This window comes from Phoca vitulina, unplaced genomic scaffold (genome assembly GCF_004348235.1).
Source record: "Phoca vitulina isolate PV1807 unplaced genomic scaffold, GSC_HSeal_1.0 scaffold52, whole genome shotgun sequence".
In the NCBI taxonomy this organism is placed as follows: domain Eukaryota; kingdom Metazoa; phylum Chordata; class Mammalia; order Carnivora; family Phocidae; genus Phoca; species Phoca vitulina.
This window is the reverse complement of record NW_022589755.1, coordinates 7,536,661-7,563,989: the sequence shown is the minus strand read 5'-3', so window position 1 is coordinate 7,563,989 and position 27,329 is coordinate 7,536,661. Positions and strand designations below refer to the sequence as shown.

General features: G+C 53.7%; 2 protein-coding genes across 6 annotated transcripts in view; one reads left to right on the top strand and one right to left on the bottom strand.

Annotated features, from left to right (window-relative positions):
* LIG1 (DNA ligase 1) overlaps window positions 1–540 on the bottom strand; it is a 35,311-nt gene extending 34,771 nt beyond the window's left edge. For 2 of the 3 annotated variants that reach the window (XM_032388696.1, XM_032388698.1), the window contains exon 1: window positions 417–540. The gene's annotated coding sequence lies outside the window, so the exon portion shown is untranslated. The remainder of the gene's footprint in view (window positions 1–416) is intronic. The other variant, XM_032388697.1, reaches the window with a different exon arrangement.
* Window positions 541–836: 296 nt separating this feature from the next.
* On the top strand, window positions 837–20,441 carry ZSWIM9 (zinc finger SWIM-type containing 9). Of its 3 annotated transcripts, none has more exons than XM_032388674.1 (4): window positions 837–894; window positions 1,975–2,247; window positions 9,017–9,329; window positions 17,792–20,441. In XM_032388674.1, exons 2-4 carry the CDS (start codon window positions 1,985–1,987, stop codon window positions 19,970–19,972), a joined length of 2,757 nt encoding a protein of 918 aa, XP_032244565.1. In that variant the 5' UTR covers window positions 837–894; window positions 1,975–1,984; the 3' UTR covers window positions 19,973–20,441. The 3 variants fall into 3 exon arrangements, with proteins under 3 accessions (XP_032244565.1, XP_032244562.1, XP_032244561.1); XM_032388671.1 differs by having other exon boundaries at window positions 847–890; XM_032388670.1 differs by lacking the exon at window positions 837–894 and adding an exon at window positions 1,224–1,426.
* Window positions 20,442–27,329: the final 6,888 nt, after the last annotated feature.

The following is a 27,329-nucleotide window of genomic DNA, read 5'->3' as shown; positions in this document are numbered from 1 at the left end:
TAGCGTCTGGCCCCGCCCGCTAACAAACTTTGCCCCGTCCCCACCCCCTTCCAGGTGGGCCTGTCTCCCCGACCACCCAATTTCCGATGGCCCCGCCCACCGAGCCCCCGGGGGACTTCCGTGACCACGCCCCTCGTAGTAGCCCCGCCTCCCAGGCCTCTCCTCAAACCCTGTCAGGTCCTACTGACTCTGGCCCTCGACTACCCTCTACCTGGCCCTCTCCCTCCGGCGGACGCCCCCCCGTGCCCCGTAGGGACCCGCTGCCGGCGCTCTCCCTTCCCCGCCGCTCTCTCGGCCGCCTGAGCGTCCCCCACGCCCGCTCCCCGGCAGCCTACCGACCCGGCGGAGCCGTGGGCCCGGAGCGTACGACACGCGCGCCACCCCCCAGTTTCCCAGCCCCGCGTCGGCGGCCCCACCTGCCTCTCGCCAGCCCCGCGCGCCACTGTCCTGCGCGTCACACCCGGAACCGCTCGGCGCCCGACCGCAGCCCTCAATTCGCGCCACGGAATTCGCGCGCAGACTTTGGCGGGCGGGGGCGGGGCCGTGCCGAGGGGCGGGGCCCGGGCGTCGTCCGCGCCGCCGCTGCCTCCCGGAGGACGCTGGGAGTTGTAGTCTCCCGGACGGGAGACTACTAGGAAAGGGGTGAAGTAGGGTGAGCCCTCCCGCAGGGCACTATGGGAAACGGTCCGCGCCTTCCCTCGCTCTGGGTGGGCGGGTGTAGCTGCGGGTCTGAGAAGTGACTGGCGGGGAAAGAGGGAGATTCGGTGGAAGCCGCTGCGCGAGGCACGGCGGGAAGAGAGGCGGGAGGCCGCGCGGGGCATCCCGGGAGCAAGGGCCGGGCCTGGCCTCGGCGCGGAGCATTGTGGGAGGTGGACGCCGCTCCGGGGCGGGTAGGTGAGTGGGGAGGGGCGGGAAGGGTGCACATCTGGGGGAGGGGAGAGGCACAGCTGGGTGGGACAGCGGAGATGGGAGGGCCCGCGGCAGGAGGGGCTGGGAGGGCTTGGGGAGGCGGAAGCGGGTTGGGAGGGGCTGCACGGGGGCGGGGGGGGGGGGGGGCGCAGCTGGACGTGGGGGAGCATCTGGGGTGATGAAGCCCATCTGAGGACGAGGGGCCATGTCTAGAACCAGAATGCACATCTGGGGAGTACAATAGCTGCAAATGGGAGGAGGGAGCTACAGCTGGACTGGGGGGCGCGTCTGGGCAGGAGGTGGGCACAGACAAGTATTGGTGACACTTCTCAGAATTGGCCACAAGTGAATGAGGTACACACCTGTGGGCGAAAAGTACATATTGGATGTGAGAAGGACATCTGGATATGGGAGCCTCTCGGAGGCAGGGGCTACAGCTGGATGTGACGACCCATGGGGTCACATCTGGGGCAACAGCTTTATATCGGAGACACATCCAGGGAGGAGGGAGCCACAGGTACGTGAAGAATATGACTGGGGATGAGGGGTCCATGACTGGATGCGGGAGCACATCTGGACATGGAACATCTTTAGAAGAGGGCAAAGATGGATGTGAGTTACAGCCAAGTGTAGACACGTAGAAGGGGGGGTTTCATATGAATGGGGGCACTAGAGGTTATGGCCAAGTATAGGAGATATATCCGGAGCGGGGAGGAGGCCTTAGCTGGAAGTTGGGAACACATTGGAGGTGTCCACCACTGAACTTAAGGGTTATATTTTGGGAGAGGGACCCCAGCTGTACCTAGGGGCACATCTACAGAGGGGGCCAGAACTGAAATTAGGGATCAGGATGACAGGCTCCAACTGTCCCAGGGATAATGCAGAAATGGGAGAAAGCCAAAGATGGAGTGTAGATTCATATCTAGATATTAACGGGGGTGCATCCCGCCCCGGGCCCCACCTAGAAAGAGGCACCAGGACCAAAGAGGCAGGCGGAAAATGGAGGAAGTGGGATACCCCTGGTGGGGATGGGTCTGATATCCACGTGACCTCCCTTCCACTCAGGCGCCCCAGGATGGAGTCCCCACCCAGCACAGCGGGGCAGGAGGAGCAGGAGCTGCGGGAGCGTGCCTTCTTCTCATGGGCTGAGTTCAGCCGCTTCTTCGACGCGTGGTGCCAGCAGCGGCTGGCGCTCTTCTTCGTCAAGAGCTCCATGCACCTGGCGCGCTGCCGCTGGGCCAGCGCGCCCCCGCTCTACACACTCATCGACGTGCTCAAGTACAGCTACGTGCGGCTCGTGTGCAAGGACGTGCGCGCGCCCAGCCGGCCCACCGTGGGGTGCGTGAGCTGAGCCGTGCCCTGCTGGGGGGTGCTGGGGGGGAGGGGGAGGAGTAGGCAGAGAGCCCCCCACCAAGAGATGGGGAGGGAGAGATGCCTACCAAAACAGCTAAGTACACCTTGCAGAGAAGCCAAGACAGTCCCAGAGAAAGGCAGACAGCCAGTGAGCTGGAAGGACAAAGGCATGCACAGTGAGTGACAGGGCGGGCTCCAATTACAGACTTTAATAGGGACTTAGAGAGAGACAGAGAGTGAGATGGACACATTGAAGAAAGCCAAAAAAAAAAAAAAAAGAATATTCCAGAAACATGGAGACATGGAGCCAGAGACTCCAGCCAGAACCAGAAAAATGGGTGAGAGCCAGGTTTGGGACACCTACAAAGAGGTCAGAGACAGAGCTGCAGAGTAAACCACAGGACAAAGAGAGAAAGACCCATCTGTTGATTCAGTAAATACAGGGCCAGGTCCCACATGGGGGCTAAAGATACTTCATTGGGGTGAGAAGGTGTTGAGCAGGATAGACAAATCCCCTGCCCTCCTGGCATGTTCAGACTGAACAGGAAGGCTGACATTATATGAACAAGCTCACAAATAAGCTCCCTATAAGTGTAACACGACAAGGGGCAAATGAAAAATCCATGAGAGAGCTAGGAGATACACCCAGCTGGCCAAGGAAGTTTTAATCGCGCCCCCCCCCCCCCCGCCCAGTCTTAAACCAGAGCCCTCTCCATAAAATGTTCGGTTTCCGGCTTTTCTTGAAACATGGGAGAGGCTGAGCCCACGTTCTTGTGTGGCAGACGGCCACTGCAGTTAGATGGGGCATTGGCGCTCAGGTTTGCCCCAGACCCCACCGCTCCCTGTTACCTCACACTTAGCCCTGCCACTTCCGTGTTTCGCCTGCCTGGTCCCTATAGGTGCGCATGAGTTTCAGACCATTGGTTGGAGAGCCATGGGCAAGTACGGGGAGCTTAAAATCAGGCTCTGCCTTCAGGCCGCTTGAGACCGGCCCCAGCACTTCCGGGGTGGGTGTCTTTGGGCAACAGACATCACATCTCTGAGTGGGGTTTCTCCTCTCTGAAATGGGGTTCTCGCAGAGCTGTTGGAAGGTTACCGTGAGACCAAGCACGGGGAGGCACTTCCCCAGTGCCTGGAATGTGGGGCGGCTGGGTAAATGACAGCTGTTCTGCAAGTCAAGAGCACAGACTTGGGAGCCGGCAGGCTCGCCTCAAGCCCCAGGCCTGCTGGGATTAGCCAGGGACACTGAGCAAGTGACATCACCTTTCTGGGTCTCAGTTTCCTGACTTGGAAAATGGAGGAAGTGATGGTAATGATCGATCCCAGGTTTTGTGAGGATTAAATGAGCTGATACATGCAAATCGCCCTTCGAACAGAGATTCTCACCGTAGTCACTGAAACATTTATTAAGAGGTTACTGTTCTTGGTAGTTTACTCCCTGCTTATCTAGAAACAGAGACTCAGAGGTCAGGAAGCAGAACAGGATCAAACACACACATCATCACAGAGAAATCTAGAACGTTTGAGCTTGTGAGCGGCTTAGGCCCAATCTGGACTCTCTCTTTGTTAACAAAACCCAATTCGAAGTAACAAACACTTATTGAGCACCTACTGTGTGCATGCTCTTTGCTGGGCATTTGGAGCCCGCTGCTCTTGAGCAGCTGAGAACCTAATAGAGGAGAAAAAGACCAAAAAAAAAAAAAAAAAAAAAAAATTGGAAATCAGGGCTCACAATTGTGAGAGAGAAGAAGTTAGAGAGTGGGAGGGAGGAGGGAAAAGAGGAGTGGTCAGCTCAGCTCCACCTGAGAGCTTACAGGGTGCTTCTGGAAGGCTTCCTGGAAGAGGTGACCAGTAAATGGAAACTTGAAGGATTCTCTTTGTTTATACATTTATATATGTATGTATTTGACTTAAACACATGGCACTTGCTATGTGCAGGCACTGTCCCCAGTGCTCTGCAATTATCAGAGGGAGACAGGAGGGGCTGAGAGCAGGGGCAGCTCTGGGGTAGGATGATCCCTCCCGGGGCCTTGTGGGGGACAGACTGGAGGAGAGAGACGGGAGGCCAGCCAGGAGGCTGGGGCCAAGGGGCCTGAGAACACACCTCAGAGCTTTCTCCCTGGCCACTCCAGCCCCCTTCCCCAGACGTTGCCCTGTGACCTCCCCCAAATCACCATCCCGCCTCTTCCCCCTCCAGCTCCAGCCCTCTGCTCTGCACAACCCCCAGCCTCTCTCAGCGCTTCCCTCTCTAGAATGCACACACCAGCCTTTGAAAACACAAAGAGCTTGAGAACCTGAAAGATCAAGAAGAAATGGGTACATGGAGAGCAAAACAGCTCAAAGCGATGGTACTTTTAGAAGAAGAAAAATGGGGGAAATAGCAGGCTCGTTTTTATTAAGTGCTTACTGTGCACCAGCCCCTTGTCTAACTACTTTGCATAACGTAATCCTCTTCTGTACTCTCGATGAACCTACGAGGTAGTATTCTTATTAGCCCCAATTGCTACATGAGAAAATGAGCACAGAGAGGTTAAAGGAATTTCCCAAGATAACCCAGCTGCCGAGAGGGGGAAACCAGGATCAGGACCCACACAGTTTGACCACAAAGCCCATGTTTTTGGTCCCCTCTCTCTTCCCTCCCCTACCCCTCATCTTTATTTCAATCATAGATTATTGATATGAGAGTCAAATGTGGTCCTAGGTGCCATGCTGTTTGTACATCTGAGAGCTTTGTTTCAAGCATCTGCTATGTGCAAGGGTGAATGTGTTTTTAGATCACGGGAGTTTCAGTGGAAGAGCACCCCATTCAGTGAAGAGCATGCATTACAGATGCGCATCCATCAGATCCTCACCCCAGTGTGTGATGAAATCTGCCTGGGAATGGTCAGAGAAGGCTTCTTGGAGGAGGTGACGCTGGTTCTGAGTTGTGAAGGAGGAATAGGAGCTAACTAGGGGAAAAGAAGGGAGAAGGATGTTTCATGAAGAAGGAAAGAACTGAGTAGGGTTGCTGGCAGTGGGAATGGGGAAACGTGGATGGTCTGATGAGTTTTAAGGCATGATAGGCAGGCCTGGGTGCTGAGTGGCCTGATGTAATGAGCGCAGTGGCTGGGTGCCTGGGGTTCCTACAGCGAGATTCTGTCATTCCTCATCATCTATTTACTGAGCGCCTCCCAGGGGCCAGGGGCTGTTCTCAGTGCTGGGACCATAGCAGTAGGCAAAACAGATTCCTGCCCACATGGAGTTCACATGTAGAGGTGGGTGGCATTCTTCTCCCCAGCTGGGTGTAGAGAAATTGCAAAAATAGCGTGCTGAGGCCACAGTAGACAGTTATATGAGGTACAGGGACCCCAGAGGGGATGTGCTATTCTCTGGCAAGATGCACAGCTTCCCGGAGGTGTGGCCTCCCCTGAGTGGGGGCTTGTTCTAAGGGCTGAACCAAAAGAGTCAGCCAAAAGAGGCCAGACCAGAGAGTTTCACAAGAGCCCGCGAGTTAGCCAGGGGAAACGTGTCAGGTAGAGCCCTGTGAACGGGCCACAGTTTTGGTAAATCAAAAATGGCTGCATGTCGGAAATGTCTTTTGGTTCCACCTAACACCTCTAGGGTGGCTCCACATTTGTATTTTATTTATAATGATTTGGAGACTTAGACTTTTTTCTAATTTCACATTATTTTTGTTGCTTTAAATAAGGCAAAAAGTCTCAAGCTTTTTATGTAGATTTAAAAAATCTAGCAGACTCCTGGTTTTCCTTTACCTCCTGCATGGAGCAGAAAAGGCACGTGTAAAGGATCCCCTTCTGGTTTAACAAAGACAGTTCTTAAGTATTTATACTGGAGAGTGTCGGGGTGGGTTCTGGGGAGGCTCACCCTTCTCTGGGGCCATTTGGAAACAATTTAGGAGCATTTTAGGGCATGCTACTCATTTACTGCCTGTGAGTCACCCTTCCTAATTACTTGCCAAGCCCTGGACAATCTATGTTACAAGGGCTGACAAGCTGTGAGGACCTTGGGCCAAATCCACCCTGCAGCTGTGTTTTGGTTTTTTGTTTGTTTGTTTTAAGATTTTATTTTATTTATTTGACAGAGAGAGACACAGCGAGAGAGGGAACACAAGCAGGGGGGAGTGGGAGAGGGAGAAGCAGGCTTCCCGCAGAGCAGGGAGCCCGATGCGGGGCTCGATCCCAGGACCCTGGGATCATGACCTGAGCTGAAGGCAGACGCTTAACGACTGAGCCACCCAGGCGCCCCTGCAGCTGTGTTTTGTAAATAAAGTTTTATTGGAACACAGCCAGGCCCATGCATTGACATACCATCTATGGCTATTTTCACAGTATAGCAACAGAGTCTGTTTACCGTCTGTCCTTTTGCAGAAAAAGAGTGCCAATCCCTGCTCTATGAACATAAGCCTCCTACGCAAAATGCCAGTATCATTCCTCATGGAGAAACACGGAACCTCCTTTCAGAAAGCAGATGTCAATAATAAGTATTATTATCATGGAAATGCACCCTGATTCCCCCCCCCCCCCCATTCTCTTTCATTTTTTACAATGCTGGTTGTAGCTCCCTGATCGATTTCAGCTAATGGGTGGGCCATGCCCTGCAGCTTCAGGGCCTCTGTCCTAGACGGGCTCTTGCTCACACACAGACAGATGAAAGAGTTGGGTGTCATCAAAGCGTTGTTTGTAAAAAGGGAGGAGAGGAGACAACATGCAGTTGGCAGAGGGGGCACCTGGCTGGCTCAGTCGGTTGAGCATGCGACTTTTGATCTCGGGGTTGTGAGTTCGAGCTCCACCTTGGCTATAGAGATGAGTTAAATAAAATCTTAAAAAAAGAAAAAAAACCACCATACAGTTGGCAGAGTTGCGAGTGGCTTATCAGGCAGCAAAAGGAATGAACCAATGCTGAAAAGCTGATGAGTGAGAAAGCAAGTTGCCAAGAGTATATAGAGAGAGTGGGGTTAGTTTCCCATTGCTATTGTAACAAAGTATCACAAATGTGGTGGCTTAAAACAATGCAAATGGGTGATCTTAGAGCTCTGAGGGTCATCAGTCCAGCACCAGTCTCACGGGGCTAAAATCGAGGTGTCTGCAAGGCTGGTTCCTTCTGGAGGCTCTAAGGGAGAATCTTCTAGAGGCGCTGGCATTCCTGGCTTGCAGCCTCTCCTAGGCTTGCTGCCCCTCCAGCAGAGAAGCATCTTTCTCTCTCTCTCTCTCTCTGACTTTGACTTGCCTCTCTGGCTTCTTGCTTCTGTCTTCCCCTTATAAGGACTCTTGGGGGTACACTGAGCCCACCTGGATAATCCAGGATCATCTCATCTCAAGACCCTTAATTTAATCATATCTGCAAAGTCCCTTTTGCAGTGCACGGCAATGTTTGCACAGCTCCAGCAACTAGGACGTGAACATCCTTGAGGGGCTCTTCTGCCTACCATATGCTAGAAAGAAAAAGTTTCCTAAGTAAACTTTTTAAAAGCGTAACACACATGAAGAAAAGCACACGCATCGTAATGTATGCAACTCAGTGAATTTCCCCCAAACAAAATGCCCATGTAACCAATACCCAGAACAAGGGAATACACGTGCCCAGTGCCAACCTCCCCATAGTGTTAACCACTCAAGGGTAACCACTCCCAGGTCTCCTAACAGCAGAGGCTACCTTTGCCTCTTATGGAACTTGCGATAAACCCGACACGCGGTGGCTTGTCATCTTTCACACAGCGGATCTGCGAGATCCGACCACGTTGCTGGCAATAGTAATGGCTTGTCCATTCTTACTGTTGGTCAGGGTCATATTTGAGGATATAGCCTTACTTATTTTCCTGCCCTCCTGGTGGATGTCAGGTTGTTTCAAATACCTGGCTGATACGAACAGGGCTGCTGTGAACATTCTAGTACAATCTTTGGGTGCCCATCTTCAGGCATTTGTCTTGAGTGGAAATACTGGGTCACGGGGAGACACGTGATCCGCATTAACAGATACTGTCACACGGTGACAAGTGACAAGTAAACTCCGATCGACGAGAAGTTAAGTGTTGCGCTTTCTCCGCATCCTGGTCTGTGCTTTTATTTGGTCATTCTGGCGGTGGGTAGTGGCATTTCCTGGGGCTTTTCATTCGTATTCGCTAGATGACTGATGAGTTTGAGCACCTTTCCGTGTATACGAACTTTTAAAACCTGGGAACCTACCTTCCACTGTTTATGGGTACCCAAAAACACACAGGAAAGGCTAGATACCCAATTTGGGAAGTGGCTACTTTGGGGGACCGAGGAGGACTTTGCGGGGACAGAGTCCCCAGAGGCCCTCAACTTGCCATGCTGGTCTTGCTAAATGTGAAGTGGATACAGGAGTCTCTGAAGTGTTTTATTTCTTACAGTTGTTTGAGGTAAAGAAAATATCCCTTCGCTTTTGATAGAGACGGGGCGGTAGGCACAGAGGGGCAGCCAACACGGGGGCTGGCTACGTTGCAGACACGGTTAAGTGCTGTCCATACATCAACTCTTTCAATCCTCACAACAACCCCAGGAGAAAGGTCTGGTGCCGATGATCTCCCTTTCAACATAGGAGGAAACTGAGGCACAGAGGCTTGAAGGGACTTGCCCAAGGTCACGCAGCTGACAGATTCGGAAGGCCCTCTCTCTTCTCGATGCTTGCAACAGTCCTTAATTTTAGAGAAAATAATAATTAAAGAGGAGAGAGAGAGAGAAGGAGGACGAGGGCAGAGGGTGATGTGACGGCGGCGGTGGTCGTTCTCCCGCAGGCCCCCCCAGCCCGGCTGCCCGGCCTTCATCATCGTCAAGCTGAGCCCGCTGCGGGACCGCCTCGTGGTGACGGAGTGCCAGCTGACCCACTCGCACCCGGCCTGCCCGCTCGAGTTCGCCTACTACTTCCGCCCGGGCCACCTGCTGGCCAACGCCTGCCTGCCGGTGCGCACCACCAACAAGATCTCCAAGCAGTTCGTGGCGCCGGCCGACGTGCACCGCCTGCTCTCCTACTGCAAGGGCCGCGACCACGGCGTCCTGGACGCCCTGCACGTGCTCGAGGGGCTCTTCCGCACCGACCCCGAGGCCAAGGTGGGGTCTCGGGAGAGGCAGGCGGGGGCGGGGGAGAGCCACGCCCGAGCCTCACGGGTCATTCATTCACGCGTTCATTCATCCGCCCACTCATCCATTCGCTCCTTTCATCCTTCCCCCTCCCCCCCATTCGGTCATTCACTAAGTGCCCACTGCGGCCTGGAGGGGGCCGCAGCCTGCCAGACACCCGTGGTCCCCGCCCGCAGGGACCCGTTGGGGGTGCTGCACCGCCCGGTAGGGTAGCCCCTGGCCACACGTGACTGTTGAGCACTTGCAATGTGGCCAGTAGGACCGAGGAACCGAATTTTAAATTTTATTTCACCTTAACTCATTGAAATTTAAAGAGCCACTCCTGGCTATTGGCTACCTCGCAGAGGAAGCTGCTAGAATCACCTTGCAGTTGTAGTGGGGGAAACCAACAAGAGACAGACACACCCAACTGTGATAAAATGTCAGGAGGGTTGGGGCGAGGAAGAAGAGGTGACAGAAAGTGCCATTTAGAAAAACCGAACCACACATATAGAAAATGCGCAGATGAGAAGTGCATAGTTGGAGGAATGTCCACAAAGTGAAAACAGCCCTTCCCCACCACCCCAATCAAGACTCAGAAGAGAGGGCCACCTTTGTCACCTAAGGAGATGGAGTGAGGAGTAGTGCCAAGGAGAATAGGGTGAGGACATGGAGAGGGAGAGTTAGTTGTAAGGGTGCTATTTTATTTTTTTTAAAAGATGTTACTTATTTATGAGAGAGAGTGAGAGAGCACAAGCCGGGGGGGGAGAGGCAGAGGGAGAGGGAGACGCAGGTTTCCTGCTGAGCGGGGGACCCAATGCGAGACTCGATCCCAGGACCCTGGGATCATGACCTGAGCCGGTGGCAGATGCTCAATCAACTGAGCCACCCAGGTGCCCCTGTAAGGGTGCTATTTTAATTTGAGTGGTCAGGGAAGATCTCTCTAAGGAAATGCTGGTGAAGCAGAGGAGGCAGAATGGAGGCAGGAGACCCCCATTCTATCTTCAGAGGGACAGGAGTTCCAGGCAGAAGGAATAGCCAATGCAAAGGTTCAGAGGCTGGAGCACTCCCACTGTTCCTCCAAGAGGAATCTTTCTGCTGCTTTCATCCAACTTCAGAGCTGGGGTGGATGTGCAGGGAGGAAGTGGAGGGAGGGGAGAAACTAGGTTCTCCCCCTGGCTGTGCTTTTCTCTTATGTATGGAAGAATCCCAACCCAGGGTAGTGGTGCAGTGTGAACCCACTCTCCAGAATCAGGTCCAGAGCACTCCCCCCACCTCCATCTCATGCTCAGGAACCAGCCGTGATTCAAGCCACCAACACAAACCCAGGCCTCTATCCACACATCATATCGATAATTTTAGTTCACGTTATCAAGCACTGCCTACGTGCCAAGCACTACCCTAAGTGCTTTGCGTGTTATAATTCATTTAAATCGCACCAAAGCATGTTGAGGAAGGAGGCCACCATTCTCCCTTCCATTTTATAGACAAGGAAACTGAAGCACAGAGAGGTCAAGGAATTGGCCTGGGGTCACACAGCTACTTAATGATGGAGCTGGACTTCAGACCTACACAGTCTGGATCCAGGGCCGTGCTCTTCACTGCTCGGCTATTCCCCAGTTTAGAAATGAGGCTCGGGCCCCTTCCCATCAGGGCTAGCCTCCGGAGAGCTGAGGGTCCCACCCAAGTCAGTTTACTGCTCTGTAAAACGGGGGTACACACATCACTGGTCTTCGCTGAGCTATTCAGTTCTCCACTGTCCACCGTCAAATAAATAAGCCTTGGCTGTCTTCCCTGCAGACACCTATGTAGGGCTGCCCCCGTGAGAAGCCGCTCATCGACAAACAAAAGCCTTCAAGGTCAAGGGATTGTCCTTTTAACTTCCAGTTTGGAGGCTGCCATAGAATCCAGGCTAAACCAAGGTTGCCTCCTGGGTCCGTCTTTGGGTCCACCTTAATCCTTTTAAAGGAAACAAGGAAGGAGTTCCTGAACATCAAGAGAGAGACCAGTGAAAGGATTATTCCTTTTTTTTTTCAACATTTAAATTTTGACTTTTTGAATATGTAACACGTTCACATCCTTCTAAATCCAAAAGGTACAAAGGTTCAAAAGGTGAAAAGTCCCCTTGTCACCTCCTGTCCCCCAGGTCCCCTCCTCAGAGGCCACCAGAGTATCTGTTCTTCATACATCTTTCTATTCTATGGCTCTGGGCTACCGGGGGGAACTTTCTATGATGATAGAAATGATCTGTGTCCCCTGGACTCATGTGGCTATCAAGCGTTCACAATGTGGCCAATATGATGGAGAAACTGGATTTTTAATTTAATTTAATTAATTGCAATTTAAACAGCAGCTGGCTTCATACTGAACAGCCCCACCCCATAGGTATACAGGGAAATTTGTCTTTCATTTTCATTTTATTTCCACTTGCTCCCTCCTCCAGCATATTAGACGTACTTTTTTTTTTTTTTGCATCTTGCTTTAGATGTTGGGGCTGGCCACATGTCAGCATCTTTCGTTTCTTCCTCTGGGGCTGGTCATCTTTAACTTCTTGCCTGCGGGGGTAAAGGCCAGGCTGCCAGCTTCTGGGAGCCACATGGGGGAAGAGCGCTGGGGACCTGGCTTTGGGGCAGCAAGATGCATGGACACCCTGTCCCTCATCAGATGGACCCGTTGTCCCCAAGGCCAGCAGTCCTTCCTTTTTTTTTAAGATTTTTATTTATTTATTTGAGAGAGAGAGAACATGCCCATGAGCATTGCAGAGGGGCAGAGGGAGAAGCAAGTTCTCCGCTGAGCAGGGAGCCCAATGCGGGACTCGATCCCAGGACCCTGGGATCATGACCTGAGCCAAAGGCAGACGCTTAACCAACTGAGCTACCCAGGCTCCCCGGCCAGTGGCCCTTTCTGTTCTACCCTTTTCACAGAATAAACCTCCAGCCACCTGGGAGTGAGAGGAAACTTGACCTTAGAGGTCTACCTGCTTCTTAAACAGCCATCGACTTGTCTATTTTAACCTCCCCGCACTGCCTAGCGCTGCCAATTCCTTTTGAAGATGCTACTATCTGTCCTCAGCATTTTGCAGTTGCTGGCTCAGGAATCATGGGGCTCAGGGTTTGGCTTTTGTTTTGCAGGGGTGGGGGGTGGGGAGTGGCCATCTTGTCCAAATGCTTGCCGGCTTCCCAAATTTGGTTCCTGTTGTCTCCTTTCCTATTGCTCCTGTCTTAAAAAAAAAAAAGTCCTTTTCTATGGAAACCTCTACTTGAGGTTCAGGGAAGATAAAGTTAGAGTCTGGCCAACCTGTCACCTTTACGTGGCAGTTTCGGGTGGCTCTTTTCAGTCATGAGATATATTGAACGAGTTCTGTATTATTACTATGTTAGGATAATAATTCTTTATCTGGTCCCAAGACGAGGCTAAGCAACAACCAGATATTATGCTCTCTGCTTCCCAGCAGTCTCATGTAGGAGGGATGACTTTGTTTTTTGGTTTGGTTTGGGTGTTTTGGTTTTTGGGGTTTTTTTGTAGTTGTTGTTTTGTTTTTGTTTGTTTCTGTTTTGGAGGGGTTACTTTGAAAACCTGAATACCTGGGACCCCCTGAGTGTCGGTGACCCACTTGGTCCTGGGAGGGGGTCCAACAAGACTAGTGTACCCAAAGGCCACTGCCACAGTTTGTGGGCAAGACTGAGTAGCTGCTTCAATGAGGGAGGTGTTAAGACCTTTTATAATCTGCCCCGAGGCTGCGATGATGTGCTGCGGTGTTAGTTACATCTCCATCGCCTCGTTTGTGGCAGGCTCTAGGGTAATCGGCAAGCTTTCTGGGCAGAGATGGAGCTTGCACAGAGATGTTGGACCTTCTGTCATGGGTGTGCTTTGCCTTCTGAGAAGGAGGACCGTTGATCTGAGTGTGCCACTTTTATGAATAGTGAAAGGTAAACTGGTACAGTCACAGTGGAGGGCAACTGGGCAATGTCTATCAAAATGAGCACTTGGGCCCCTCTCCCACTGCTGGGAATTTATGCTGCACAGGTGCGGGTGACTTAGAAGGTTAATAACCTATTTTCTGGGTCCTAGAGTAACAGCTAGAAACTGGTTTTATTTATCTTGTGAGGTGCTAAGAGCTTTCTCTACATTCCAGCTGTGCCGTTTACTGGCCGTGGGACATCCAACAAGGTGCGACAAGTTACTTCTCCAAGCCTTAGTTTGTTCGTCCGTAGAATGGGGATAAGAATAGGTACTACTTCATAGGGTTGTTGTGGGAGGATTAAGTGGGTGTATGTGCGTGTCTGTGTGAAAACAGTTAAGTAGGAAGCCCTGTAAGGGTAGCTATTTAGGTATTATTTTTATTCCCTCAAGTTTTTCTTCGGGTCAGTCTGGAGAATAGTACCGTTCCGATCACATGGAAACAGGGGTGTGGATGGAGAGCGTTTCGTGGCGTGGTTTCTGATGTTCACATTTGTGGAATCCACCATCTGTGGTTGACGCATCCCAGTGTCACCGATTCGTGTGTCTGAGGTGACACCTGCCCTCAGGTGAGCCCTCATATCTGCCAGCCACCCGCCCTTGAATCAGGCCTGTGGGATCACTTTCGTGAAGGCCAAGGGGGTATAGCGGTCAGGAGCGCGGACTCCAGGCCCAAGCGGCCATGGGTTCGAATTCCAGCCCTGCCGCTTACTACCTGCGAGTGTACGCCTCTCAGCTGAAGGTTGTGCGACTGGACTGTTCCTGGAGCCTCAGCCAGTCCAACAGGGCAGGACTCAGGCCTGCCTCCGTCCCTCTTCTCTCTTCAAGGTCACACACAGCGGCCCACAAGAGGCTCTCAGTCAACGCTGCTTAATGAACCAATGGCTGGGCAAGAAAAGCTTCCGTGCCCTCTTTAGAAAGAAAACCCCAGGTCAGAAATCGAAATTATCCCTTAAAGAATGGAAGTCGGCTTCTAACTCATCAAGGGCTTGCCTGCTCTGGAAAAGTCTCGAGCCACATACATTTTGCTGTATTTCCTTTTCCTACTCCTGACTCCCCAGAAGAAACAGACGCGAACGCAAGACTATAGAAACGTGTCACTCTTTTTGTTATACTTAGGACAACTTTTATCTTGGCGGTAATTTCTCCACTAGTGCTGTCTGAAGGAACTTTCTGTGATGGTGCCAATGTCCTGTATATGTGGCATTCAGGAGACGAGTCTCTAGCCCCGTGTGAAATAGCACTAGTGTGACCGATGAACTGAATTTTTCTAGGTTGTCAAATATTAATTAATTTAAATGTAAAGATGGGATGCCTGGGTGGCTCAGTTGGTTAACCGTCTGCCTTCGGCTCAGGTTGTGATCCCAGGGTCCTGGGATCGAGCCCCGCATCTGGCTCCCTGCTCAGCGGGGAGCCCGCCTCTCCCTCTGCCCCTCCCCCTGCTTGTGCGTGCGCTCTCTCTCTCTCCGACAAATAAATAAATAAAATCTTTTTTAAAAATTTAAACGTAAATAGCTACATGGGGCTAAGGCGACCAGTTTGGACAGAGCAGTTCTAGATTGAGACATTTGCAGAGATAAATTGTAAAGTAATCGTAGGTGTAAAAATTCATGATGGTTGGAAAAAAATCGTAGTGGGGTAGTAACTAATCCAGCGGTAGGTTTTCTAGGCTTTTTCATAAAATATAGTGAATTCTAATACGAGTTAAGATGCTGAATATAGAATTTCTGGGGCGGGAAAGCAATTTACTTGTTTTTTTGGAACTCTACTAGTCCTTTCTTTTTTTTTAGAGGATTTTTTTTCTTTCCCCTTGAAAGCTGAGAATGATGCAGTGCTTTTTTTTTTCCTTAAGATTTATTGATTCATTTTAAAGAGAAAGAGCATGAGAGAGTGCAAGCAGGGGAAAGGGCAAAGGGAGAGGGAGAATCTCCATCAGACTCCCCACTAAGCGGGGAGACTTACGCGGGGCTCAATCTCACAACCCCGAGATCATGACCTGAGCCAAAATCAAGAGTCGGACGCTTAGCCGACTGAGCCACCCAGGTGCTCCGATGCAGTGCTTTTTAACCATTTGGTAGGATGAGGTTGGATGATGGCAGAATGGTTTGTGGCGAGATCCGTGCTTACATGATCCAGATCCTGGTTGTGCAGCTGGGGGCCAGCCCTGACAGGGATCAGCAGAAGGAATCCGATCGCCACCTGCCTGCCCCATTCAGTGGTTTTCATGCATGATGATGCCAGAGTGGCTGAGGTCAAGGAGGACGAGAGGGACAGAAGATGAGGTCCAAGGGCCTGATCGCCCAGCCCACAGCGTGGTGGGAAATCTGGGTGGTCCTTGAAGTGGGATGCAAAGTCCCAGGAGAGGAAAGGTTTTCAACCAGGGGAGGGGGTGATCTGACCATAAGTTTTGAAAATGAAATGGAGATGGGGCTGGTTAGGGGGCAGTGGGAATCAAGTGTGGCTCTGGGCTGCCAATCTCCAGGGACACTGGAGACGTCCCACGGGCCATGTTCCTGCCGAGGCAGTTCAGTAGATGGATCTAGAGCCTGGAGATACAGAACTGGGAGTCATCAGCTGAGAGATGAGGAAGGCCGTGTGACCAGATGAGATCACCTTGGCAGCGCCTACAGAGAGGAAAGAGAAGAGAAGCCAGGACGGGCTCTGCGGCTCAGCAACATTTAGAAGCGGAGCAGGGGTGGAAGAGGACAAGCAAAGGATACCACATGGGAGATGCCTGGGAGGAAGGAAGACAGCCAGGAGTTTCCAGGGAGACAGAAGCCAAGAGAGATCAAAAAGGGGGCAGGCTCCCTGTACTCAGTGCTGCTGAGAGATAAGCAAGACAGAAATAATAGCGGGATCAGATACGCACCAAGCTTTGGACACAAATGATCTCATTTTAGCCTCTCCATGGCCGTGATCGATAGACATTACCTCAATTTTGCAGCCAAGGAAAGTGAGACTCAGGCCAGGGTCCCCACAGCTAGTAAGAGACAAAGTGAAGATTCAAAATTAGACTCTTCCCTGGACTCCAGAGACATGGCGAGGGGATATTGCCACACACTGATGCATCGAGCCGTGTATTGAGCCGTGACTGTGGGCACCATTCCAAACATTGGGAATGCAAAACACAACATCCCTAACCTTGTGGCGCTTCCATCTTAGGAAGGGCAAACAGACGATAAGCAAATCAGCAAATAAAGAGGTGACATGCTCCAGGGTGGTCAAGTGCCATGGCCAACAGTGGCTAGAGAGAGCTGGGCTATTTGCTTAGAAGCAATGGTCAGGGCAGATCTTTATGAGGACATGATCTTTGAGCAGGGGTGATAATGGTAGTAATGATGAACGCTTTGAGAGCACTTACTATTGGTTGAACATTAATATATTTGTGCCAGGCAGCCAGGAGTTTCCAGGGTGACAGAAGCCAAGAGGGATCAAAAAGGGGGCATTAAGATGCTTTAATGCATTTTGTCCTTCCAGTCACAGAGATACTCTCTCTTCATTTTACAGATGTCGCTGTAAGCCACACGGCCAGGGTCTCAGCCCAGGCAGTCTGGCTTTAGACCCTAAGCTGGACCTGAGCTTCCGAGCATGAAGGAATGAATTTTCAGTTCCCAGAAGGGGAAATTGGAGGAACAAGGAGGTTAAGGAGGAAACTGAGGCTCAGAGAGGTTAAGTCACAAGGTTCGAGAGTGGTGGGGACGGGACTCAAACCCAGACGATCTGGCTTCAAAGTCCTTAGTGCTAGACCAGTGGCTCTCAAACTGGAGCGCGCGTGGGAATCCCCGGAGGGCTTGTCAGAGCGCCGATTGTGGGGCCCTCAGAGTTCGGGTTCCCAGACTCGACAGGTCTGGGAAGGCCTAAGAATATCCATTTCTTTTTTTTTTTTTTTTTAAGATCTTATTTATTTATTTGACAGAGAGAGAGATAGCGAGAGCAGGAACACAAGCAGGGGGAGTGGGAGAGGGAGAAGCAGGCTTCCCGCCGAACAGGGAGCCCGATGTGGGACTCGATCCCAGGACCCTGGGATCATGACCTGAGCCAAAGGCAGACGCTTAATGACTGAGCCACCCAGGCCCCCAGAATATGCATTTCTGTCAAGATCCCAGCAGGTGATGCTGCCGCTTCAAGGCCTACACTTTGCGACTTTTGCTCTAGCCCGCCTCTCAGCGCATGAAGGAATGAATACCCAGTTCCCAGTAGGTACAGCGAGGCTCAGAGAGGCTGTCCCGCGTGCAGAAATCACACAGCTATTAGACGGTGGTGCCGGATCCCACACGCGGGCGATCGGCCTCCGGAGGTCGCGTTTTTAAACCATTCCCCCGCACTGCCTCCTGCCGGGCGGAAGAATGGGGGCACGCGGGAATGAACGGATTCCCACTGCCCCCCCGTGGGGGTGGGGGGGGACCCGAGATCCGGGAGCCGCCGAGCACCCCCCCGCGTGCCCCGACCCCTTTCCCTGCCCCCCCCCCCCCCCCCCCCCCCCCCGCCCGCAGGTGAAGCTGGTGTTCGTGGAGGACCAGGCGGTGGTGGAGACGGTGTTCTTCCTGACGTCGCGCACGCGGGCGCTGCTGCGGCGCTTCCCGCGCATGCTCCTGGTGGACCGGCTGCCGGGGCTGCAGGGCGCGCTCGACCTGCTGGCCGTGCTGTGCGTGGACGGCGCGGGCCGCGCGCGCCAGGCCGCCTGCTGCGTGGCGCGCCCGGGCACGCCGAGCCTGCTGCGCTTCGCGCTGGCCTCGCTGCTGCAGAGCGCGCCCGACGTCAAGGGCCGCGTGCGCTGCCTGACGGCCGGGCCCGAGGTGGCAGCTCAGCTGCCCGCCGTGCGCCAGCTGCTGCCGGGCGCGCGCGTGCAGATCTGCCGCGCGCAGGGCCTCGAGACGCTCTTCAGCAAGGCGCAGGAGCTGGGCGGCGCCGGCCGCGAGGACCCGGACCTGTGGCCGCGCCTGTGCCGCCTGGCCGGCGCCGCGTCGCCCGCCGCCTACGCCGAGGCGCTGGCCGAGCTGCGCGCGCACGGCCCGGCCGCCTTCGTCGACTACTTCGAGCGCAACTGGGCCCCGCGCCGCGACATGTGGGTGCGCTTCCGAGCCTTCGAGGCGGCCCGGGACCTGGACGCGTGCGCCCTGGTGCGCGGCCACCGCCGGCGCCTGCTGCGCCGCCTGAGCCCGTCGCGCAGCGTGGCGCAGTGCCTCCGCGACCTGGTGGCCATGCAGTGGGCCGACGCGGCCGGGGAGGCGGCGCCCGACGGCGCGGACGGTGGGGGGCCGTGGCCGGAGGGCGAGCCGGGGAGGGGAGCCCACGTGGAGGAGAGGGTGAAGGGCCTGGAGAGCGGGGACTGGGGAGGGGCCCCGAAAGAAGGAAGTGTTCGGAGAGGCGCCCAGTTGGAGAAGGAGTGGCCCCGAGGTTTGGAGGCCAGAGAGCGGGGAGGGGCTCAGTTAGAAAGTGAGACGGGGAGAGGGCTGCAGATCCAAGACTGGAGAGAGGTCCAGTTGGAGAAGCAGAAAGCGAGAGGGCTCGAAGAGAGCGTTTGGAGAGGGTCCCAGCTGGAGAACGAGCCGTGGAGAGGACCAGAGATCAGAGACTGGAGGGGGGCCCTGTTGGAGGGTGAGAAAGATAAGGGACCGGAAGGTTATGTCCGGAGAGGCGCCCGGCTGGAGGACCACGGGCTGAGAGGATTGGAAGGGTATACCTGGAGGACGGCCCAGCTGGAGGATCGAAGGATTAGGGTGCTGGAGACCACAGACCGGAAGGGGACCCCGTTGGATTCTGAGAGGGCCAGGAGTCTTGAAGGGAGCCCCTGGAGGGCGGCCCAGCTGCATGATGAGAGGGCACGTGGGCTGAAAACCAGAGAGTGGAAGGGGCCTCAGGTGGAAGCTGAGAAGGGAAGGGGGTTGGAGGTCAGGAACTGGAGGGGGCGCCATTTGGAGAAGCCCAGGGAGTTGGTCCCTGAGAATGGAGACCAAAGGGGACCCCAGTGGGGAGATGAGAGGCAGAGAGGGCCAGAGATTGGAGAAGAGAGAGGAGTGAGTTTGGGGGTCAAAAGAAGAAGGGACCTGGAGGATGTAGTTCTGGTCCAGCTGGGGGACACAAGGATGACAGGCCTGGAGAATGGAGAGGGAGCCCCATCTGTAGGCCCCAAGAGCAGAGGAGGACAAGGGATGGAGTGTGGGGGCACAGGAGGGAGGTGTCTAGGGCTGGGGAACGGGGTCATGTGTGGCACCCCGGTGGCGACGGTGTTTGAGGGTGATCTAGAATGGGCAGGGACAAGGAGAGTCTACCTGGCCACTGGGGAGAGCCTGCAGGAAGGGGGTGAAGAAGAAGGTCCAAGGGAACCGAAGAGGTCTTGCTGCCCCTCGGCAGAGGAAGAGGTGGACTGGGAGCCCCTGGCCAAGTTCCGGGCAGCCTGCGGGCCAGAGCTGGCAGACTTGGTGGCCGAAGAGCTGGCCTTTGCCAGGCAGCACGGTACCCGGGGTTTCCGCTGGACTGGAGCTGGGTTTGCCCTTAAGGATGGCACCTCGGACTTCTTCCTGGACAGGGCTCTGACCCGCTGCAGCTGCTCCATCCACGCCGCCCGGCGTCTGCCCTGCCGACACCTCTTTGCAGCACGCCTCCTCACCGGGGCAGCCTTATTCCACATGGACCTGCTCAGGGATTGCTGGGGGAGAGCCCCAGAGCCCTGACCCTTCAGGTCCCTGCCTGCCACCTTCCGCTGCGAGGGCAGGAGGGCATTCTTCGATCCCAAAGATAATAGGGCTGAGGCCAAGGAGGCCACCCCAGTCCCTCTGGCTACCTCCTGTGTCATCCAGGGACCTCACCTTGGCCATTTACCTCTCTGGGTGTGAGGGGGCGCTGACAATGGTCTCCGAGGTCCTGGAGCCACAGTGTGGAAGATGGTGGTGGCCAGGATGGCTTCTGAGGGCTTCCCTCAAGAGAGGAAATGTGTGATGAGACGGGGGCAGAAGGAAGGAGGCTACAAAGCTGGGGGAGGGGAAGACACCAGGACATGGGGAGAGCCCAGGCAGGAACAGATGGTCACTCCAGAGAGTGCAGGGGTGAAGGAGAAAAGCAAGGGGGACTGTAGGAGGACAAGTGGGGGGTGGGGGGAGGAGAGAAACTAGCAGGGAGATAAGCAGAGGAGAGAGGACAAGAGGAGAGGCAGAAATGGGGAAAAGCAGAGGGAGGCAGGGGAGAAGGAGGCCAGGGTGGAGGACAGAGGAAAAAAAAAAAAGACACACGGAAAGGAAAGGTATGGGAGATGGGGAGAGAAGGAACAAGAGGGGAGTGATTTGAGAGTCTCTAAAGCCCAGAGGCTTGGATCCCCTTGACCTTCTGGTTGGTCATTCCCAGAAGAGACTGAATGAGAGGGGGGTCTGGTGGGATGGGCTGGAGGCTCTCCAGTGGGAGAGGGGAACAGTCTGGACTATTGTGCTTCAAGACTGGAATAAAACAGTATTATTTTGGTTTCTGCACTGAGTTCCTGGCTTTTCGGGGAGTGGGGGGAGGCCTAGACTTGGAGAGAACCTGAGGTGCTCCAACATTTCTTCTTCCATTCTATCAATAAGACCTCCTGGGGCCAGATGGAATGGAGGGGCCAAAAGAATCCATCTCCCCCCAGCAGCCCTCTTCCTCCCTCATCTGGACCAGTATGCCAGCGTGGCAAATGAGTAGTATGGGCCAATCTCAGCCACTGTACCAGTGAATGGTTTAAGAATGGGTGTGTGACCCAATCCTGGCCAATGGGTCTGCTCAGGGTGGGGGGCTTCTAAACATGCTCTCAATCCTAAGAAGCCCCAGAATGAGATGGTCAGGCCTAGACCTGCTTGGGAGCATCTTGATAGAGCGTGAGAATGAAGCCAGTGCTGAGGGTGGCAGAGCTAAGAGATGCCCTCTATGATCACCCCGAACACCCTGGGAGGTGGGCATGGCACCCGTTTCCTAGCTATGGAAATTAAGTCGGAGAGATTCCGTGACTTGCCAAAGGACACACAACAGAGAGTCCTCCCCAACTCAAACCTCCACCCCTGCACTTTTCCTTCCTCCCTCCCTCCCTCCCTCTTTCAAGACAGACTGAGAGAGCGCATGGCAGGGGGCTGCACAGGGAGAGGGAGAGGGAGAATCTTAAGCAGGCTCCACACCCAGCATGGAGCCCTACACAGGACTTGATCTCACGACCCTGAGATCATACCCTGAGCTGAAATCAAGAGTTGGGCGCTTAACCGACTGAGCCACCCAGGCGCCCCATATATGTCCCTGCATTTCCAATGGCTCTCATTAGGCAGCGAGTAGGGATGGAGTCATGCAGGGCTGGCTCCCATTCTGCTCTATCACAGCACTTGCTGAGGCTTCCCCTCTCTGAACCTTAGTGTCTTCATGTGGAAAATGGGGATAATACTAACTCACCAAGGCTGGCTGGAGAATTGAAAATAATGTGCTTATACTGTCTAGTACGTGCCAAGCACATCGGTAACTGGTTGTTACTATATATCAGCCTTCCTGCTTTCTTTGAGAGACTGAAAGTGTGCGTTAACGTTTGGTGACGCTCCATGGGGAGGGGCTCCCATTTATTTGTTAGCCCGGATCAACATCGTAACAGGTATCAGCCAGGCTACCGGAAATGCGCCACGCAGGCACATTGGGGCGACCGGCAGCGCTTCTGCCCGGAGTTCCCCCGGTGAACGGAGGCTCCCGTGAACCGCAGTGTACCTGGCCGGAAGGGTGAAGATCGCAGCACTAAGTGGGGTGGGGGCAGCGATAGGGAGGTGGCGAAGTCTGGGGAGACACCGGTCGAGTCTGAAAGGCACCAGGGGAGCCGGCGGTCTCGACCGTCCGTAGTTGAACAGGGACTCCCTTGCTGCGTCTCCCCCTCCTCGGCTAATGGTCTCGCCCGGTCCCCGTTCCCGGGGGCCACCCCGGGACATACCAAGTTTCCAGCACAGGGGTGGGAGGAGTGGGCCTGGGTAGGGCAGGGACGTTTCGCCGGGCGGGACCACTGATCCGGGGGTAAATGCTGGGGGGGAGGGGGCGCGGGATAAAGGGATCCAAACAGTTGGAAGAGGAGAGGCCTTCAGGAGACACTAGTTTGAAAGGTGGGACGGGGCTTGGAAGACCGCTGCTGAGAAAAGAAGGCGGGGCCTCTGGATGGATGGGCGAGTTCACCGGGTGGGGACGCGGGAGGTAGGGGTGGGCGGGTTCACTGTGTGTCCGGGTGAGGGGGATGGAACTGGTTGGGAGAGACCATTGCGTGTGTGGGGAGATTGGGGCAGTGCTTGAGGGTGACCTCTGCGTGTCCGAGTAGGGAGGGTCCGGGTGCGTGTGTGCGTCGGGAACAGGTTCGAACTGTGCCTGGAAGCAGGAGCTGGATTCTGACGCTCTGAGGGCACATCGGATATGGAGGAACAACACGTGCTAGTGCTGCTTGGCGGAAAAGCTAAGGACCTCCTTACGGAAGGAGAGGCTGCCGTTGGAATGTAAGGACCACAGGCACAAAGATCGAGAATGATGCTGGAGAGTGTGCAGGGGCATATCAAGGGGGACTGACGCTGTCCCAGGGTGCTGGGGAGCCATGGGATGGCCCTGATTAGGAGAGGGGCAAGATCAGCCCTGAGTGAAGAAAGCCTTCTGGGGCCGTGTGGGGGATGGACTAGAGTGGGGAGACCGGAGGCGAGGAGGCCTGAGAGGAGTCTGGGGTGAGATGCAGAGGGAGAGGAGAGCTGAGCTGGGGCAGGGGCTGTGGGGACACAGGGGAGGATACAAGGCAGAAAGAAAACGCAAGAGACATGGGGTTGAGGGATGGGGTTTGGAGATGACAGGTGGGGGAGGGATGGTGAGGAGAAGGAGGAGGGAGGAGAATCTCCCTGGGGATCTGGTCCGGTACTGGGTGAACCGTGAGGACTGACCATGGATGAGGACCCCTGGAGGAGGAATGGGTTTGCAGGAAGACTCCAAGATCAACATACGTGTTATGCGTGTGAAGGACCAGGGGGTCCTCCAGGAGGTTCTGGGGGGGAGATCCTGGTGCTGTCAGCTGTGATTGGTCCTTGGTACTTGCTGGTGGTTGAGCTAGCTGGAGAGAGGGAACTCAAATGAGGAAGGCACCTGCTTAGTTCCAGAGGCCATTCTGCGAAGGGCTTTGAAGGCCAGGTTAAGGAGCTCGGTTTTCTCCTGGGGGAGCTGGGGAGCCATGGGAGGAATGTGAGCAGGAAAGGGGAAGGGACGGCACTGGAGGATGGAGAGACTCCTCTAGGGCCATGTGGGAGATGCACTGGAGGCAGGACACTGGAGGTGTCCAGGAGGAGGCTGGGCAAGGACATGCATGAGGTGGGTTCAGTGCTCTGGGGATGGAGAGAACAGTGCGTAGTTTGTGGTGGAGGCTGTGGGAATGTCTGTCACCACTCCCCCACCCGGAAAGGGCTTGGAAAGAGATGGCCTGCCCTGACGCCTAGGGAAGGGGAAACCTGGAAGAACCTCCAACCGCAGCTCTCAAGGCAGACCATCTAGGTTCAGATCCCAGCTCTCCACTCATGCCTTGTGACGTTGGCCAAGTTACTTAACCATTCTGTGCCTCATATTTGTCCTCTATCAAATGGGGTAATAATCCCGCTTCCTGCAGCAGGTTGCGCTGAGGGATAAATGGGCTCTTGTATGAGAAGCACTTAGAGCAGCACCTGAAACTGTACCCCAGATACCTAGTACTTAACATCACCAGCTTGCCTTGGGCTGATGTTGTCACACTGTGTTCCGGTTTTTTAGGTACTGACTGCTCCATTACCTGCACCAGTCTTTAGAAAGACTGGCCCAGAAATCTTACCTACCTTCTGTGTGGCCGTGTTATAGGTTGAAACATGCCTCCTCCCCCAAAAAGAGATCTTGAAGTCCTAACCCCAGGCACCTCAGAATGTGATCTTATTTGGAAATAGGGCCTTTACAGCGGTAATCAGGTTAAAATGAGGCCGTTAGGGTGGGCCCTGATCCATTATGACTGGTGTCCTTACCAAACGGGACGTTGGGACACAGAGACAGACATGCGCAGCAGGAAGGTGAGGTGAAGACACACAGGGAGGATGCCATGTGACCAGGGACGATTGGATGGATGCATCTACAAGCCACGGGGCATCTGGGGCTGCCAGAAGCCGGAAGAGGCAAGGAAGCATCCTTCCGTACAGGTTTCAGAGGGAGCATGGCACAGCCAACACCTTGATTTCTGACTTCCAGCCTCCAGAACTGTGAGTCAGTAAACTCGTGTTGTTCAAAGCCACCCACCTTGCTATACTTTGCCACTGAAGCCCTAGCAAATGAATACAGGCCCCCATTCTCTATACCTTTGGGAGTTAGGAACCAGGTGGAGATAGGACCGGTCCCCCTGTCCACCTGGCAGTTCACCATCAAGATTTTGTTTCCCCTTGTATATTAGTTAGGAAACCCCAAAACAGAGTAGTACCTTAAACAAAATAGAAATACCTTTTTCTTGGGCGCCTGGGTGGCTCAGTTTTGTTTCCCCTTGTATATTAGTTAGGAAACCCCAAAACAGAGTAGTACCTTAAACAAAATAGAAATACCTTTTTCTTGGGCGCCTGGGTGGCTCACTCATCTTTCAGCTCAAGTCAGGATCTCAGGGTCCCGGGATCGAGCCCCGCATCGGGCTCCCTGCTCAGCAGGGAGTCTGCTTCTCACTCTCACTCTCCCTCTCTCTCAAATAAATAAAATCTTTTAAAAAAAGAAAAACAAAAACCTTTTTCTCTCTCTGAACAGTCTTGCATACGCTGTCGAGGGCGGATAAGCACCCAAGCTGCTTCTCTCTTGTCCTTGTCTCTGCCATCACTGCGCCTCACATCCTGTTGGCCAGAACTTGTTCACACGACCCCAGCCAGATGAAGGAGGGTCTGGGACATGCCGTCTTTATTCTAGAGAGAGTCCTGTGTCCGGTGAAAATATCAGGGTCACGCATTGTGCCCTGTCCTGGGAGCACAAAGGCAGGTCACTGAGTTCAGTGGCCAAGAAGATGCTAAGCTGGTCTCCCTTGCAGGAACCCCCCAAGTTCTTGTTCTTTCTCCTCATGAGGATGTTAAGGGAGGGGAAAGCTGATTGTCATGAATTTCTCTCCAAAGAGGCAACGTCCTTCTTCCAGTCAGTTCTGAAATCGGGAGGTGGAAATGGCGTGGCAGAGATCGTGCTGAACTTGTGCTCTTAGGCGGGCCACGCCTGGACCAGGAGACCCGCCCCAGCTGCTGGTGATTCTCTGACCTTACACTGGGAGGTTGATGTTGGTTTTTTTTCCTTCTCAGCTCTGGGTCTTGATAGTTCTGGGAAAACAGTGCCCAGTTACATCCCGTTTTGCAGATGGGCTAAGTGAGGCTTGTGGAGGTTGGAACCATGTAGGGTGTTTTGAAATGTGTGTGGTTGAGCCAGAAGTGAATTCAGATCTTCAGAGACCAGACCCATGATGTCATTGCTGGTAAACATGAATCCTTATCTTCACGCCTCCAGAGGGTCCTCGAAGACATGGAATCCATCCATCCTAGAGAGATCCTAGGTGACTGAGGTCCAGAGTGAGGACAGAGGTCGTGGGGACTGGGGGTGGGCACAGTGGGCTCTTGCATTCAGGGACGGAGGGAGGGATGGGAAGAGAGTAATAGATATGATATGATATTCAATCAATCTCATCCAGTGAATAAGACCGAACTTTGCAATCAGGTTGGCTTAGTATTAACCCAAGCCCTACTGTTTACAGCTGTAACCTTAGACAAGTTACGTAGCCTCTTTGTATCTCAGTTTTGGAATCTGTTGAAGGGGGATAACATTAGCACTGATGGCATCAGCTCATTCAACCCTGGCAAGGTAGGTTTTATTACCCCCACTGTATTGTAGTGGGTTCAGAGAAGTGAACAAATATGCCCAAACCCACAAAGTTAGTGAGTAGAGCATCGTGCTGCTCACACAGGCATTGGGTAAACATTAGAAACTATGGGGCGCTGGTATGGGTGTTCCCCATACTGCTGAGCTTGCTCTAGCATAATCAGTTAGTAATGGATGCATTAATAGAGGTACAGACACCAGCAGGAAAGGAGTACGATCCTCTTCTGCTTGGACCACTCTTGATTTCTGACTTCCATTCTACATTCACTTTTTGTTTTTGTTGATCAGTTGGTTGCTTGGTTGCTTTTGGTTTTGTAAAGCTGTATAGAGTAAAATGCACAGATCTTCAGTGTCTAGTACGAGTTTTGACAAATATAATCACCTGTGTGACCAACACCCCAATCAGATACGGAACATGTACATCACCCTAGGTTATTTCCTCAGGACGTAAGTTTGAGAATGTTAGAGAGAGAGAGCATGCCAGAAAGGGGAGGGAGAAGGAGAGGGAGAGAAAGAACCAGTGTTTGGCAAATTTCAGGGAGGCAGGTTTGGTTACAACATGAGGAATGAGTTTGTCATACCCTTTGGGTTCCTCATTGTTCATTCTGGTAACGCAGACATGCTGCTTTTTAATCTAGAATTCCCCTCACCCTGCGTTCCTGGACACACCCACATCCTTCAGCATCAGCATCATCGCTAGGGAAATTCAGGGGTCCTCGCTCTGCTCCTTTAGTCCATCGTGCATCAAATGTCCATTACAGGTTGCGACCACCTGGTGTTCTGATTGTGCGTGTGTCTGGCACACCCACCAGACTGTGTACTCCTGGAGGGACCGCAGTTACTCACCTCTGCATCTCCAGCGCAGGCCAGTAAATCGGGGGCAGGACAGTCGTTGGCTGGAAAATCCCATCTCAATGCTCATCACTGGTGCCATTTTTACTGAAAACGACACATGTCCAGTGTTCTCCTAATGTCCTCCATGCACGTCACATGCATTCCTCACAACAACTACGTAAAACAAGCTGTGCTTGTCACCCATGTTCCCAGGAAGCAGAATCTCAAGAGACAGTGTCAGCCCAAACGAGGCGCTCCCCAGATACAAGGCTGGAAAGGAGAATGAGAGAAAGAGAAACTGAGTCTGAGCTTTGTTTTTCCTAGGGAGTGGTCAGTAGGATGCATTCTTTC

Coding starts and splice junctions, on each gene's coding strand:
- ZSWIM9 (XM_032388670.1), top strand. CDS start 1,317: ATGGGAGCCTCTCGGAGGCAGGGGCTACAGCTGGATGTGACGACCCAT. Junction 1,427..1,974: donor CAGGGAGGAGGGAGCCACAG/GTACGTGAAGAA, acceptor CCTTCCACTCAG/GCGCCCCAGGATGGAGTCCC. Junction 2,248..9,016: donor CCCAGCCGGCCCACCGTGGG/GTGCGTGAGCTG, acceptor GTTCTCCCGCAG/GCCCCCCCAGCCCGGCTGCC.